This window comes from Chiloscyllium plagiosum, chromosome 41 (genome assembly GCF_004010195.1).
Source record: "Chiloscyllium plagiosum isolate BGI_BamShark_2017 chromosome 41, ASM401019v2, whole genome shotgun sequence".
Lineage (NCBI taxonomy): Eukaryota > Metazoa > Chordata > Chondrichthyes > Orectolobiformes > Hemiscylliidae > Chiloscyllium > Chiloscyllium plagiosum.
In genome coordinates this window covers 1954415-1967303 of record NC_057750.1, presented here as the reverse complement: position 1 = coordinate 1967303, position 12889 = coordinate 1954415, and the positions used below count along the sequence as shown (strand labels likewise).

General features: G+C 39.7%; 1 protein-coding gene across 4 annotated transcripts in view; it reads left to right on the top strand.

The window, feature by feature from the left end:
- The window catches only part of LOC122542734 (zinc finger protein 541-like), a 59940-nt gene that overhangs the window by 26650 nt on the left and 20401 nt on the right, over positions 1 to 12889 (top strand). For all 4 annotated transcript variants that reach the window (XM_043680723.1, XM_043680725.1, XM_043680724.1 and 1 more), the window contains exons 5-10: positions 603 to 2502; positions 4303 to 4367; positions 5000 to 5174; positions 6257 to 6517; positions 7099 to 7444; positions 9295 to 9358. In XM_043680723.1, coding sequence (XP_043536658.1) covers positions 603 to 2502; positions 4303 to 4367; positions 5000 to 5174; positions 6257 to 6517; positions 7099 to 7444; positions 9295 to 9358 — 2811 coding nt within the window. The remainder of the gene's footprint in view (positions 1 to 602; positions 2503 to 4302; positions 4368 to 4999; positions 5175 to 6256; positions 6518 to 7098; positions 7445 to 9294; positions 9359 to 12889) is intronic.

The window sequence follows — 12889 nt, the reverse complement described above, 5'->3', positions numbered from 1 at the left end:
CTTTTCCAGCACCACATTCTTTGAATCTGATCTCCAGCGTCTGCAGTCCTCACTTTTTTCAGGGTAAGCACAGTTGGTATCACTCAGTCTCAAATAATAATCTGACTGCATCAAAAAGCAATATTGTCTTACACAGAAAGAAATCAGCATAACTTGATTTTTTTCCAAATTTCAAAACTCTCCTGGTATTTCAGCTATACAGCATTGTCTGACTTCCACTTCGGTTTGAAATGCAAGAAAAAAAATATGATCGCTTACACTTGTAGGTGAGGCCCATAGTTGAAATCTACAAAGAATAAGAATTTTTCAAGAATAGATACTGTAAGGTTTCTCATAGTTGAGCTTGGTGAATAATTGAGGGAGGTGGGTAAGAAACTAAATGCATTTTATGCTAATTTCATCAAAGAATACAAGGAGAAGGAAGATTGAAGTAGGTACATGTGATTGTTCCCAATCATCTGTCAAATTATTATTAATACAGGTCAGTTCTATGAAGAACGATGATGACCTTGCAAAGCAATAGCCCATCATTTGTAAATGTTAGGAGCAAAATGTTATGAGATGAACTTAATGAGGCATTTTATTCTGCATTCTCTCCTTAGATCTGGGCATTTGTTAACACACCAAAAAAATAAACCTTATGTTTGTATGGAACACGGATGCGACAAGAGCTATTGTGACTCCCGGTCTTTGCGACGTCACTATGAGGTTCAGCATGGCTTGTATTGTCAGAGGGAGCCTTTTGCTGACAACAGCTCGAAAGAAGTGGACTCAACAGAGGGTGTGCTGTACCCCCAGACTGGCCAAACTCAGACCCTTCAGTGTGAAGTGGGAGTGGCACAGAGGCCGACAACACAGGTTGAGTCTCTTTCTCAAAGATCTTGTCTGCCTAACCGAGACATGCTGAGGCCCCTAACGAGCAGTGTAAGCCAAAAAATACCTTGTGAAACTGGTGCTACTGGAAGCAAAATTACATTGCACTATCCCACACAAACCCATGCTACAGCAAGTGTGCTTACTAGTCCAAATATTTGTTTGTCAGAGAGGTCAAGCACTGTTAGACAAGCCAAATTTGGCATAATGCAAAGAGAGCATTCTTCTTCTGGTTTAAACTGTAACATAACTGATCCATACAGCAGAGTAAACCCTTCTCACTTTTCTGTAGCAGATCCCAGTGTCTCCTGTGTAGAAAATCTAGATTCTTATCTTTTGGATTCAATGATTCCTGGTAGACCTTCGCAGCCTGCACAATATACTTTGGAATCATCAAGACCAGCAAGTTGGCCTCAAGATGTGAACACAAATCATACATTATCAAGAACTGAAACTGGATCCACCAGACAACAACCGAGTCAAGATCTTGTGTGGACCAATAACTTGGCAACTTACAGTGGCAGCAAAGGAAGTTATTCTTATATTGTCCCCAATTCCCAGCCTCCTGAAGAAGTTTCTGCCACTTTTTCAAGTGGTGCTTTGCATAAGCTGGACTCATTTGCCCAAGCCTTTACAAGGCAGAATTTGGATATTCAGTCAAATTCCTCTGTTGCGAAGAATCAGAGTGAAAACTCATCAATGTCTGAATTTGATGCTTGTGGAAATGTCTTCAGACAACTTTTGAGTTACAAAACTAATTTGAATCAGTGGCAAGCCTATCCTGAACAGAAACGTGAAATACTGCAGGAGCAGTACTCTCTGCACCAGCAACATCAACAGCAGATAGCAACTTCACTGTTTACGCAAGTCTACATGGGAGATCAGGAGGCCTCCCCGATGCAAAACCAAGATCAATTTCAAAACCATATGCTCCACCTGATTTCTGATACCCAGTACAATCTGTCTCAATCCCAAAATTCGGTAAGCCAGTCACAAGTGCTAGTTACCCAGTCCCAGCATGTACTTGCCCAGAAAATTCCATCCCAGATCCAGAATAATGGAACCCAATCTCATCATCCCTCAGAACTATTACAAGACTTCCAGCATTCCTTGAGACAGGAAACCACTTCTCCATTTTTACAGTTTCAAGCAACAAAACAGTGCCAACTCTCCAAGAATATTCTCTCTTGCTATCCACAAGAGACAGAATGTACAGACCAGCAGACAGAGACTGGTTTACAGCCTGTGTCAAGGGGAATCTCAGAATGTCACAAGAAATCCAAGAAGAGTCCATTCAAAGGACAATGTCCTCCTCAGTCAATGTGTGAAGAAGTTGTTGTTCAGAATCAGCTTCAGTCACAGTCAGAGCAGTTGGAAGGTTGGTCACTTCCACCCTGTAGCAACAAAAGAGGCAGAATCTCTAATAAAGATGTGTGTGTGAAGCATTACAATATTGCAGGTAAATCCAGTAAGAGTGTTTCAATTTCTCGAAAGGAACGACAGAAATTAGATCCCAATTGCACTGCTCCTCCTAGTCAGGTGGCTATGAACTCCTTTCCTGTTCAGAATTCTTTGACGAGGAGTATGGAAGACTGTCTTCAGAAACCATCTTTTTATGCTAATGTACAGGTAATTACCTTAATTTCCATTTAGGCTTTCCATTTATACATGCCTTTTTTCGCATGTTTAAAAGCACTGACTCTCGCAACAGTACGGTTCTACAGCTGGTTGCGGCTGCCCAGTACCTTGTAACAGTTTTTTGAAGAGAATATTGATAGGCATATTGGTTATGAGATCATCAAATTTGAGCCCATCTTTCTTTCTACATGATGGACAGGAACAGGAATTTAGACTGATATTTCCTCTTCCTAACCCAGGGCAATTGCAGAGCTCCAAATGTAACCCAAGATGAATAGGAACTAGATTTAAGATCTAGTTTAGTACTCATCCCCACTGGAACATTGCATGTTATATTGACACTGGGGGATTTTCTAGCATGTGAGGTGATGTTGACTGTCAACCAGGGGAAAATGCAGTTTGTGGCTGCTTATAGACGCAGTGCTGTTATGAGTATCTCTACAATGCTGATGCACTGAAGGGCACTTCCCACTGTTTCTTCTTCTGCCTGGTATCAATGCAATGCTTTACAACTTTTGGGAGTACACGGGTCTGGGAGTTATATATCCTGGGCAAGAGCAAAAGCTTACAGGCACTGCTGGTGGTGACAAAGTTTGGAATAGGGCATTCTCCATTTTTTTTTGTGGAAGGGTCAATTGGGCAGCCTTTCTTGGGTGAAGTGTTGTGAATGACACCAGTACAAAAGAAGCATATTGATCCGAACCAAAGAAATGAATAATGATACTGAAAAAACCTGCACAAAAATAAAAGCTGATCTCCCCAGACATGTAGTTTTACAATTGTTGCTGGTGGATGTGTGCCATTATGAATATGCTTTGTTCCAACTTTTAAAGCACACAGCAGCAACTTCCTGCCAGTGGAACAATACATTACAATTCTAGAAGAGCTAGGGCACGTACAAAGGATCCGATAAAAGCAACTCCAGTTCATGTCCATGAGAAGACTCAAGTTAAGATTTGTAAAATGTAATGGCAAGTAAAGCTGAGCGAACAGAGCCAAACCTGCTCTGAATTCAGACCATGAGTTGAATTGAAAGTCTCTGGCTCTAATCGGATTGTGTTTCTAAAATAAATTCTTAATAACTTCACGGGTTGGAGTCTCTGACTGGGATGGGTAGAAACTAATACTCCGGCCATCCTAAACGGGCATGAGATGACTGGCTTTTGTCTTGTCATCCCTGTCAGACAAGTTGAATATTTTTGTGTGTGTGAAAATTGACAACAAACAGACTCTGTCAGAGCAAACCCACACTGTGTTTTTGCTTAGCATTACATTATAAAATGCTTTCCTTTTTGTTTAAGTCTTAACTTTGGAAAATGTTTCAAAACAGTTTTGAAGCCTTTATGTAGGGAGCCCATTAAAATATTGACATGCTCAGGGGCCTTCCTGTAAATTTTGCCATGTTTTCTGCCATCCGCAGCCCTAAGTTCCAAAAGACTGTTAGCTGCCTGAAAGAAACCATGCAAGGGAACACAGTGTGTTTTGAAGTCAACAAATACAAAAATTGATAAAATACAGAATTCTCAACACACTCCCTGCTGGGTGTAGCATAGCTGCCTCTACATGGGCAGAAATATGTTAATTCTCATCTTTTAGGGACCATAAATAATACCTTGAAATCTTAAATATTTATTTGTATAACATAAAATATCTGAGCAGCATTTAAAGTCCAGCAATGTAAACCTTTTTTTAATCATACATCCTGCATACGTTCCTAAATTTGAAACATTCCAGCCTAAAGAACTTTTATAACTCTTGTTGTCTTGTTTGTAATGAGCTTTGACTTTTCAGGATGAAGATATTTACAGTCTTTCCAGCATACCACAAGAGGCAGATGGATCATCAACAGTGCTGTGGTATGAAATTTTCCTTTAGTAAAAGACATGCAGAAGGGCTGAACATCATCTGATTTTGGTTCCATTGATTTGGGGAAAGGAAGAGTTGAGCACTGTTGAGTAGCGCATACAGGTTTCCACTCATGTCCCTAAATAATAAATTGTTAATTTTACTGTGATCACTCTTGATCTTTTTGATTAAAGGGCAGTTGACTCTCCAGGGACTGTCAAATGTAAAATGGGACACTTGGAAGCAGATCATCGATCTTGTCCTATAGTCAGAAATGTTATGTGGTGAGATTAGAAAATAAAAGGAATGCAGAGAAGGGTGTCAATAATTCAACATGTGTGGGATACATTACTTGCTGCATACACAGGATGTAGCATGTGCCTTCAATGTAGCAACAACACTGAAGGCACTGGTACGGAAAGATCCCAGCGCTATTCCATTTGTACTAATCCTCAGAATTTGTGCAGAAAGCCACAAATTTGACAAACAGAGTGAGAAAATCTAGATCTTAATATAGCAAAAGCAAGGCAACAAAGCATAAATGCTGATTGATTTTTGCATTTCAAACCTTGTATTTGGGGCTTCCAGTGTTAAAGAGTCTTTTTTTTTAACTTTATTTGACTTTATAATCTTCAATCAACAGCAGGGACTTGGTGAGTAGCAGCACTTCCCATAATTTGGATGAAAATGAAGAAAACTTCAGGTGTGAAAGGTGTCAAGGTGTTTTCCATTTTCTAAAAGGACTAAACTGTCACACTTGTCCACAAGAAGGAATGGGAAAACAGCTTTCATTGGAAGATGGTGTTAAGGCACAAAAGGTTAGGAAAATTATATATATTCTACTTTGGAAAGTCACAATGAAGCAAATTACCCTCAGTGCATAAGTGTTGCTGTACATATAAATCTGTGGATCAGTAGCTACTGAAAATACTGAAGTTCTCTTGACTTTAGAAGAGTGCTGCTGCAGCTGTGATTGTGTCACAGAATTACTGTTGAGGAAGCAATGCCTCTTGTCAGTTAGTCACATGAAACACAATGCATTGATTTAATAGCATAATAGATACTGCATAGAAGCTATGATTGAGAGTTTGACCAAAGGAGAACTTGGTAACAGGAAAAATGTCATGAAAGCTGACCAGGTTATTATTTTATAACCTCAACTGGTTAATCGACTTTTCCCCAACCCTGTACAAAAAAAAATTGTCTTCTGTTACTGGGGTCCACGTCTCCCCTCTAAGAAACATGTGCAGCTGTGAATTTTTTTATTCATGTGTTTGAGTGTGGTTGTCACTGGCTGAGGAATTTTTGACCTGCTCAATTAGAACACTAATTTGAAATATTATGAGTATTGTTAGATATTTGGAGACATGGTAGCAAAATGCATATGTTGCTGGACAGACACTTTAGGGGCGTGGACTAAACTTGAATGTTTGAAAAGCCAATTCAAATCTAACCAAAGATCTGGAAAATTTAAATAGAAAAGTCAGAATAAGAATCCCATGTCTTCTCAATGAGTAATGCTGCCCCTGTATTCGCTAGATTGTGATTTTTAAAAAAAATTCTGGTCTGCTTATGTCCTTTAGGGAAGAAAGTCAGCTGTCTTTACAGAACTGGCCTCTATTTGACCACAGACACACTGCATTGTGATTGACTTTTGCCTACCTTCTTAAATGGGCTAGAAAGCCTCTGAGGGTTGTCAATCATTATTAAAACATCACTGCAGTGGTTCAAGAAAATAGCTAACCAGCACCTCTTGGGTCAGTTAGGGATGGATGTTCTGTGCTTCCCTGCCAGAGGCACCTAAGTCTATATACACACCATCATCATCATCAACTTGGAATATTTTGGTGGGTTATTGCTAAGAAATTTGACAAATACTATTTTGTAATTCTAATTTTAGGTGACTGATAATGGAATTGAGAAAATGGAACATGGTGGATTGTTCTTTCAGTATCTGGAGGATAAACTCAGTGCTCTTCTGCTAAAGAAGCCACTTGAGGAAAATGTGGCAGTGCCGTTAGTGATTCCAGTGTCAGTGCCTGTAAAATCCAAGAAAGATGGCACATCTGTTAAATCTGAAACTTCACCAGTTACACCAAGGAAGTCAGTCACAACAAAATTGACTGATCTATTAGTATCTTCAAATGACAGCTCTGCCCAGGTGAGAATGGTCTTGGCTTGTCTAATTGTTTGGTGCCGTAGTCATACTAATAAAATTGCATGATAACCCAAGCAGCACTTAATGAAAATAGAAGAAGCTGATCATGAGCAGCAAGTTATTGGTTGAAAGGTTCCTTCTGAAATGTAGTCCCTTCTTTGGATCTGTTGAGGGAAGTTCTGCTTTGGTTTCAGTTTGCCAGCATTTATGTTCTTTTTCATCTCTCAGTGACTTGCGATTGTACTATGAAATAGGTGTTTCATCACTGTACAATCCACGGAGACAGGAAGGACTGCAGATGCTGGAAGCCAGAGTCAATAGACGTGAAGCTGGAAAAGCACTGCCTGAAATGTTAACTTTCCTGCTCTTTGGATGCTGTCTGACCTGCTGTGTTTTTCCAGCTTCACATCTATTGACATAGTACAAGTCATAATTTCTCTTCTATTATGAGCCAGTAAATTATGTTGCATTAATGATTTTGTAGTGACGTCGGTCAACATTCAGACAGTGTTGTATTAACATGAATACTTTGGAAATTTATAATTTCAAATGCCTGTTACTTTTTAAAGAATTGTTTGTTGCAGGTCACTGAAACAGGCAAACAAGCAAATGTAAATTGTAGAGGCAATTCCAAAAAGCAACGTAAGAAGCGATCTCGTCCAGACCCTCTCTTTATCCCATCACCGGCATCAAATCAGACTGGGGTGCTGCCAGGGATGGTACTGTATCAGAGCCATATGCGTTCCCCTGTTTGTTTAGCAGATCACCTTCTAGAGAAAAACTTTCAACCTCCGCCATACACACCTCCCCCGATGTTGAGTCCCATCCGTCATGGCTCAGGACTTTACTTCAACAGGATCTGTTCTTTGTCTGGGAGTAAGGCATCACACAATACATACCCTCCTAAAGGAATTCTGGCCAGTGTTGTAGGTAAACATTTTTTTCAGTTATGCCATTATAAAGGTTTTGTTGATCATACATTATTAAGACTTTAGTGTAAACTTAATTTATACAATTTTAATTGAGTTGATTTGATTACGTTTGCTCGCTGAGCTGGAAAGTTCATTTTCAGAGGCTTACTAAAGATGTTATCTAATATGGTGACGAAACATCTGAAAATGAACCTTTCAGCTCTGGGAGCAAACCTACATCCAGAACCTCAACCTGAGCAAATCTTCTCAAAACTCATTAATTTGTTTAAATTCGTGAGGAATGTCTTAAGTGTTAACTATTGTAAAATAGGTGAAAATTAATTTTACATGAAGCGGTCTCAGATATTCCATTAACTCATTGAGAAAAATAAAAACAATCCAAGGTGTTATTTTTGCAAAAAAAAATTACACCTCTTAAATTTATTTTAGAAATGCTATGTGAAAGAGAGTACTGGGGAATGGAATACTTCAGATATCCATGGTCAACTTTAAACATTTCAAGTTGGGTATAGGACAGGTTAAGGATAGCATATAATAATGCCCTCTGTTTTATCACTCAGTTCTTTTAGCTCAACATGAGAACACTCCCTACTGCCCCCGGTGGGACATTATCATTATCCATAATTTATGAGTACCATTTTCTGTTAATTATCAACAGATTGCAAGCAGCTTTGTGCCATGTCGTGTCTCTGGTTTTATATTGATGCTAATTAAGTGTGTTAAATGGAATTAATCTTTGCAGGCTCACTTCAATTCCTACAGAGCTTGGTGAGAAAAAGGACTGAATAGGTCAACATTAAATTGACTGTTCCATCCAAGAAATTACATGATGTTCTGTTTAAGAAGTGAACTAATGTTGCACTGGTAGTGATGGTTCTGGGTGAGGAGGTGGACATTTAATAACATTAGGGCTGAGTCACTTTGTGGCAAGATGGAGGGAACTTTACATCACATTGTAGCTAGCAGAGTACCACAGGGATCAGTGTTGAGGCTACAGTTATTTACAATATGTGTTAATGACTTGGATGAGGAAAGTGAATTTACCTCCCTAACTTTACAGATGATACAAAAGTAGTTGGGAAGGCAAGTAGTGAGGACCCAGTCTACAGCGGGTATAGGCAGATTGAATGAATGGGCAGAAATACTTGACAGATGAAATATAATGTGAGAGGTGTAAGGCTATGTTCTTTGGCATAGTTAAATATTACTTAAATGGGGAAAGACTGCAGAAACAGATATAGGGGTCCCTATGCATGAATAGTATCCATGTTCAGTGGTAATGGGAAAGGCCGATAGACCACAGCTGGAATACTGTAAACAATTTTGTTCCCCTTATCTAAAGATAGATATACTGGCATTAGAAGCAGTCCAGAGATGGTTCACTAGGCTGATTCTGGATTTGGAAAGATTTTCTTATGAGGGGAGGTCGAAAAAGTTTGGCTTGTTCTCATTGGAGAATGAGAGGAGATCTTGTTGAAATAATAAAGGATTCTTAGGGGGCTTGCTAGGACAGGGATGCAGTTTCCATTTGTGGGAGAGTCTAAGCTGTGTAGTTAAGTGCAACAACAGTAAGCTCGATGGGCCAAATGGCATACTTCTGCTTCTACTTGTATGGACTTGATTCTCCCATATTAAAACAAAAATTGCTACAATTGAGCATTTTTTCTAAGGTGTTGCAAGCCAGGAAATTTCCCAATCCAAGCTACCCACCTTGGTAGCAAAAGACTGGGCCCAGCCTTTAGACATTTTTGGATATAAGTAATGAGTACGCACACATCTGTTGATTTTGTTTTTGTGTGTGCAGATTTAAACTTGCTATTATTCTTTAAATAATTCTTTCCTTTACAGATGGTGTAGATGGAATTTGTGGTATCTCTGTGGTTAAAGATGACTCTATAGTCACCATAGAACCGTAAGTTAGTTTTTCAAATTCAGACTATTTTACTAGCATTGACTCTCCAGAACATGGAGGAGAAAGTGAGGTCTGCAGATGCTGGAGATCAAAGTTGAAACTTTATTGCTGGAACAGCACAGCAGGTCAGGCAGCATCCAGGGAACAGGAGATTCGACGTTTCGGGCACAGGCCCTTCTCCAGAACATGGAACTATAAGCTTTATTGTGATTTGTATCTTTGGAGTGAAGACTTTATTTTTTACTTGTTGTTAAACACTAGCAGAGATGTTGTAAAACGTTGACTCCTATCAACAAGTGTTCCAATTTCCATCAGACCTTGATTAGAAAATGTGTTTGTAGATGATGGGTGGGAGGGTTGCATTCAGTGGATGGTCAAGCTCAAAGTGCTTTCCTACCACCTACAGCTCAATTGATCACTAACATGCACTACCCTAATTTACAAAGACAGTTAGCTATTCTATTGCTCATTTATCCAATGTGGGCTTCATTGTAAATGTCAGAATTTACTGCTCATCCTGAATTTCCCTTCAGGAGATTAGATTATGATGCTGAATGATCAGGCTAGGATTAAAAGGACATTGTTTGAAAATTAGGGATGGCTCTCTCAGCAGTGAAATTCGGAAACATTGACGATTTGTATCATGACACACAGGGACAGTACATTCGAAATCAAGCCTCCTATTCCCAGAGTTGAAAATCACACAACACCAGCTTATAGTCCAACAGGTATATTTAGAAGCACTAGCTTTCGGAGCAGTGCTCCTACAGCAAGTTATTGTGGAGAATAAGATTGTAAAACACAGAATTTATAGCAAAAATCTACAGTGTGATGTAACTGAAATTATATATTGAATAATACCCGGATTGTTTGTTAAGTCTCTCATCTTTTAGAATGACCATGTTGGTTTCAGTTCTTTCATATGTAAATCTCAAAACTTGTTTTAAAAGTTACATTCTCGTGCAATTTAACAATTGGTGTCATGTCGGCCCAGATAAGGTTTTGAAGGTGTTAACTCTCTGTGAGGCTGTCTGTGCCACAATGGTCAGACTGATTCTAATCTAAAAAACGGATTTACATGGATTCATGTAGTTTTTGAACAAAGTAAAATGTAATTCTGCAATTGCAAATTCACCCCACAAACTTATATGTGTATGAGAGGGGAAGAGAGAGAAAGAGAGAGAGATGTTTTCTCCTTCACTAGATATTTCTGACCCAGGAAACTCAGAAAATAGGAGCAGGAGTAGGTCCTTCGATCCTTTCAAGTCTGCACCCATGAAATATGATCATGGCTGATCCTCCAGCTCAGTACCCTGGTCCAGCTTTCTCACCATACCCTTTGATCCCTTTAGCCCGAAGAACTATATTTAACTCCTTCACGAAAACGTTTGATATTTTGGCCTCAGTGCTGGCAGAGAGTTCCACAGGATCACCATCCTCTGGGTGAAAATACTTCTCCTCTTAGTCCCAAGTGGTTTACCTCATATTCTTAGATTGTGACCCCTGGTTCTGTGTTCCCCGGTCGTTGAAAACATACTTCCTACATCCTGTCTAGGCCTGTTAGAATTTTTTGGTTTCTATGAGATTCCTCTCCTTATTCTTATAAACTCCTTATTAAAATCCTAACCAATCCAGTCTCTCTCTGTTCGTCACTCCTGCAATCCTAGGAATCAGTCTGGTAAACCTTCATTGCACACCATCCCTGGCTAACATCATTCCTCAGATAAGGAGACCAAAACTATACAGTACTCCAGGGCATCTCACTAAGGCCCTGTACAGTTGCAGCAAAACATCCCTGCTGCTGTACTTGAATCCTTTTGCTACAAAGGCCAACATTCCACTGCCCACCTTTACTGCTTAGATGTTTACTTTCAGCAGCTGATATACAAGGACATCCGGTTGTTGTTGCACCTCTCTCTTTTCTAATCCATCACCATTATGATAACTTGCTTTCCTGTTTGCTACGGAAGTAGATAACTTCACATTTCTCCAAATGATATTTCATCTGACATGCATTTGTCCACTCACTCAACTTGTCCAAATCACACTGAATCATCTTTGTATCCTCCTCATAATTCACCCTTTCACCCAGCTTTGTGCTGTCTACAAATCTGAAGATAGTACATTTAATTCCATCACCTAAATCATTAATATATAACGTGAATAGCTAACTAATCAAGAAATTGTTACTGTGATGAGCACTTCTGAATGCACACAATTGGACCTAGTCGAAAAGCCAACCAGAAGTCTTTCATTGGACAAAAATTGTCCCTAATGAAGCAAGATTATATACACAACTCAGCATGAGTTCCAGTAACTTCCTTTTAAAATGGCAACATAGTCTTCTACATTCCTTGGTTTAAAACAGTATCTTCTCCCATTTTTAAATCGACAGTTCAATAAAAGGCAATCTTTGCAGTGGTAGAAGTTCTGCACTCTTTCCACAAATGGCAACTAATGCTCGATCAGTTTTAAGTCTGAGCTTGATAGTTTTTTGTTAACAATATTAAGGTTATGGGACAAAAATGAATATGCAAAATTAGATGGCAGACCAAATATGATCTCATGGAATGACAGAACAGCCTGAAGGGTTAGGTGGCCTGCTGTGCCTGTGCAACTAAATGGCTAGCAAGTTTATATCAGAGACAGATGCAAATCTGTAAGTCTAGAGTTGCATATCAGTCAGGATGGCAGACTTCCTTTTCAGTAGACATTGACGATGGATTTTTATGAAAGATCAGTGGTTTCCCATTAGCCTATGTTTTTAGAATTAGAATCAGAATCCGTACAGGCCTTTGGAAGCAGGCCTTCAGCCCAACAAGTCCACACTGACCATCTGAACAATATCCCACCCAAACCCATTCCCATTACTCTACATTTATCCCTGACTAAAGCACCTAACTGACATGTCCCTGAACACTATGGGCAATTTGGCATGGCCAATTCACCTAACCTGCACATCTTTGGATTGTGGGCGGAAACCGGAGCACCTGGAGGAAACACGTGCAGACGCTGGGAGAACGTGCAAACTCCACATAGTCACCCGAGGCTGGAATTGAACCCGGGTCCCTGGTGCTTTGAGGCTGCAGTGCTAACCACTGAGCCACCATGCTGCCCCCAATTAATCTTTATTGCAGATTAATTTCATAACTAAGTTTAAAAGGATATGGAAGATATAGACTGTAGGGAAATAGATGGTGACATCTTGCAAAATGTCCGGATTACAGAGGAGGAAGTGCTGGATGTCTTGAAACGGTTAAAAGTGGATAAATCCCCAGGACCTGATCAGGTGTACCCGAGAACTCTGTGGGAAGCTAGAGAAGTGATTGCTGGGCCTCTTGCTGAGATATTTGTATCATCAATAGTCACAGATGAGGTGCCAGAAGACTGGAGGTTGGCAAACGTGGTGCCACTGTTTAAGAAGGATGGTAAAGACAAGCCAGGGAACTATAGACCGGTGAGCCTGACCTCGGTGGTGGGCAAGTTGTTGGAGAGAATCATGAGGGACAGAATGTACATGTATTTGGAAAG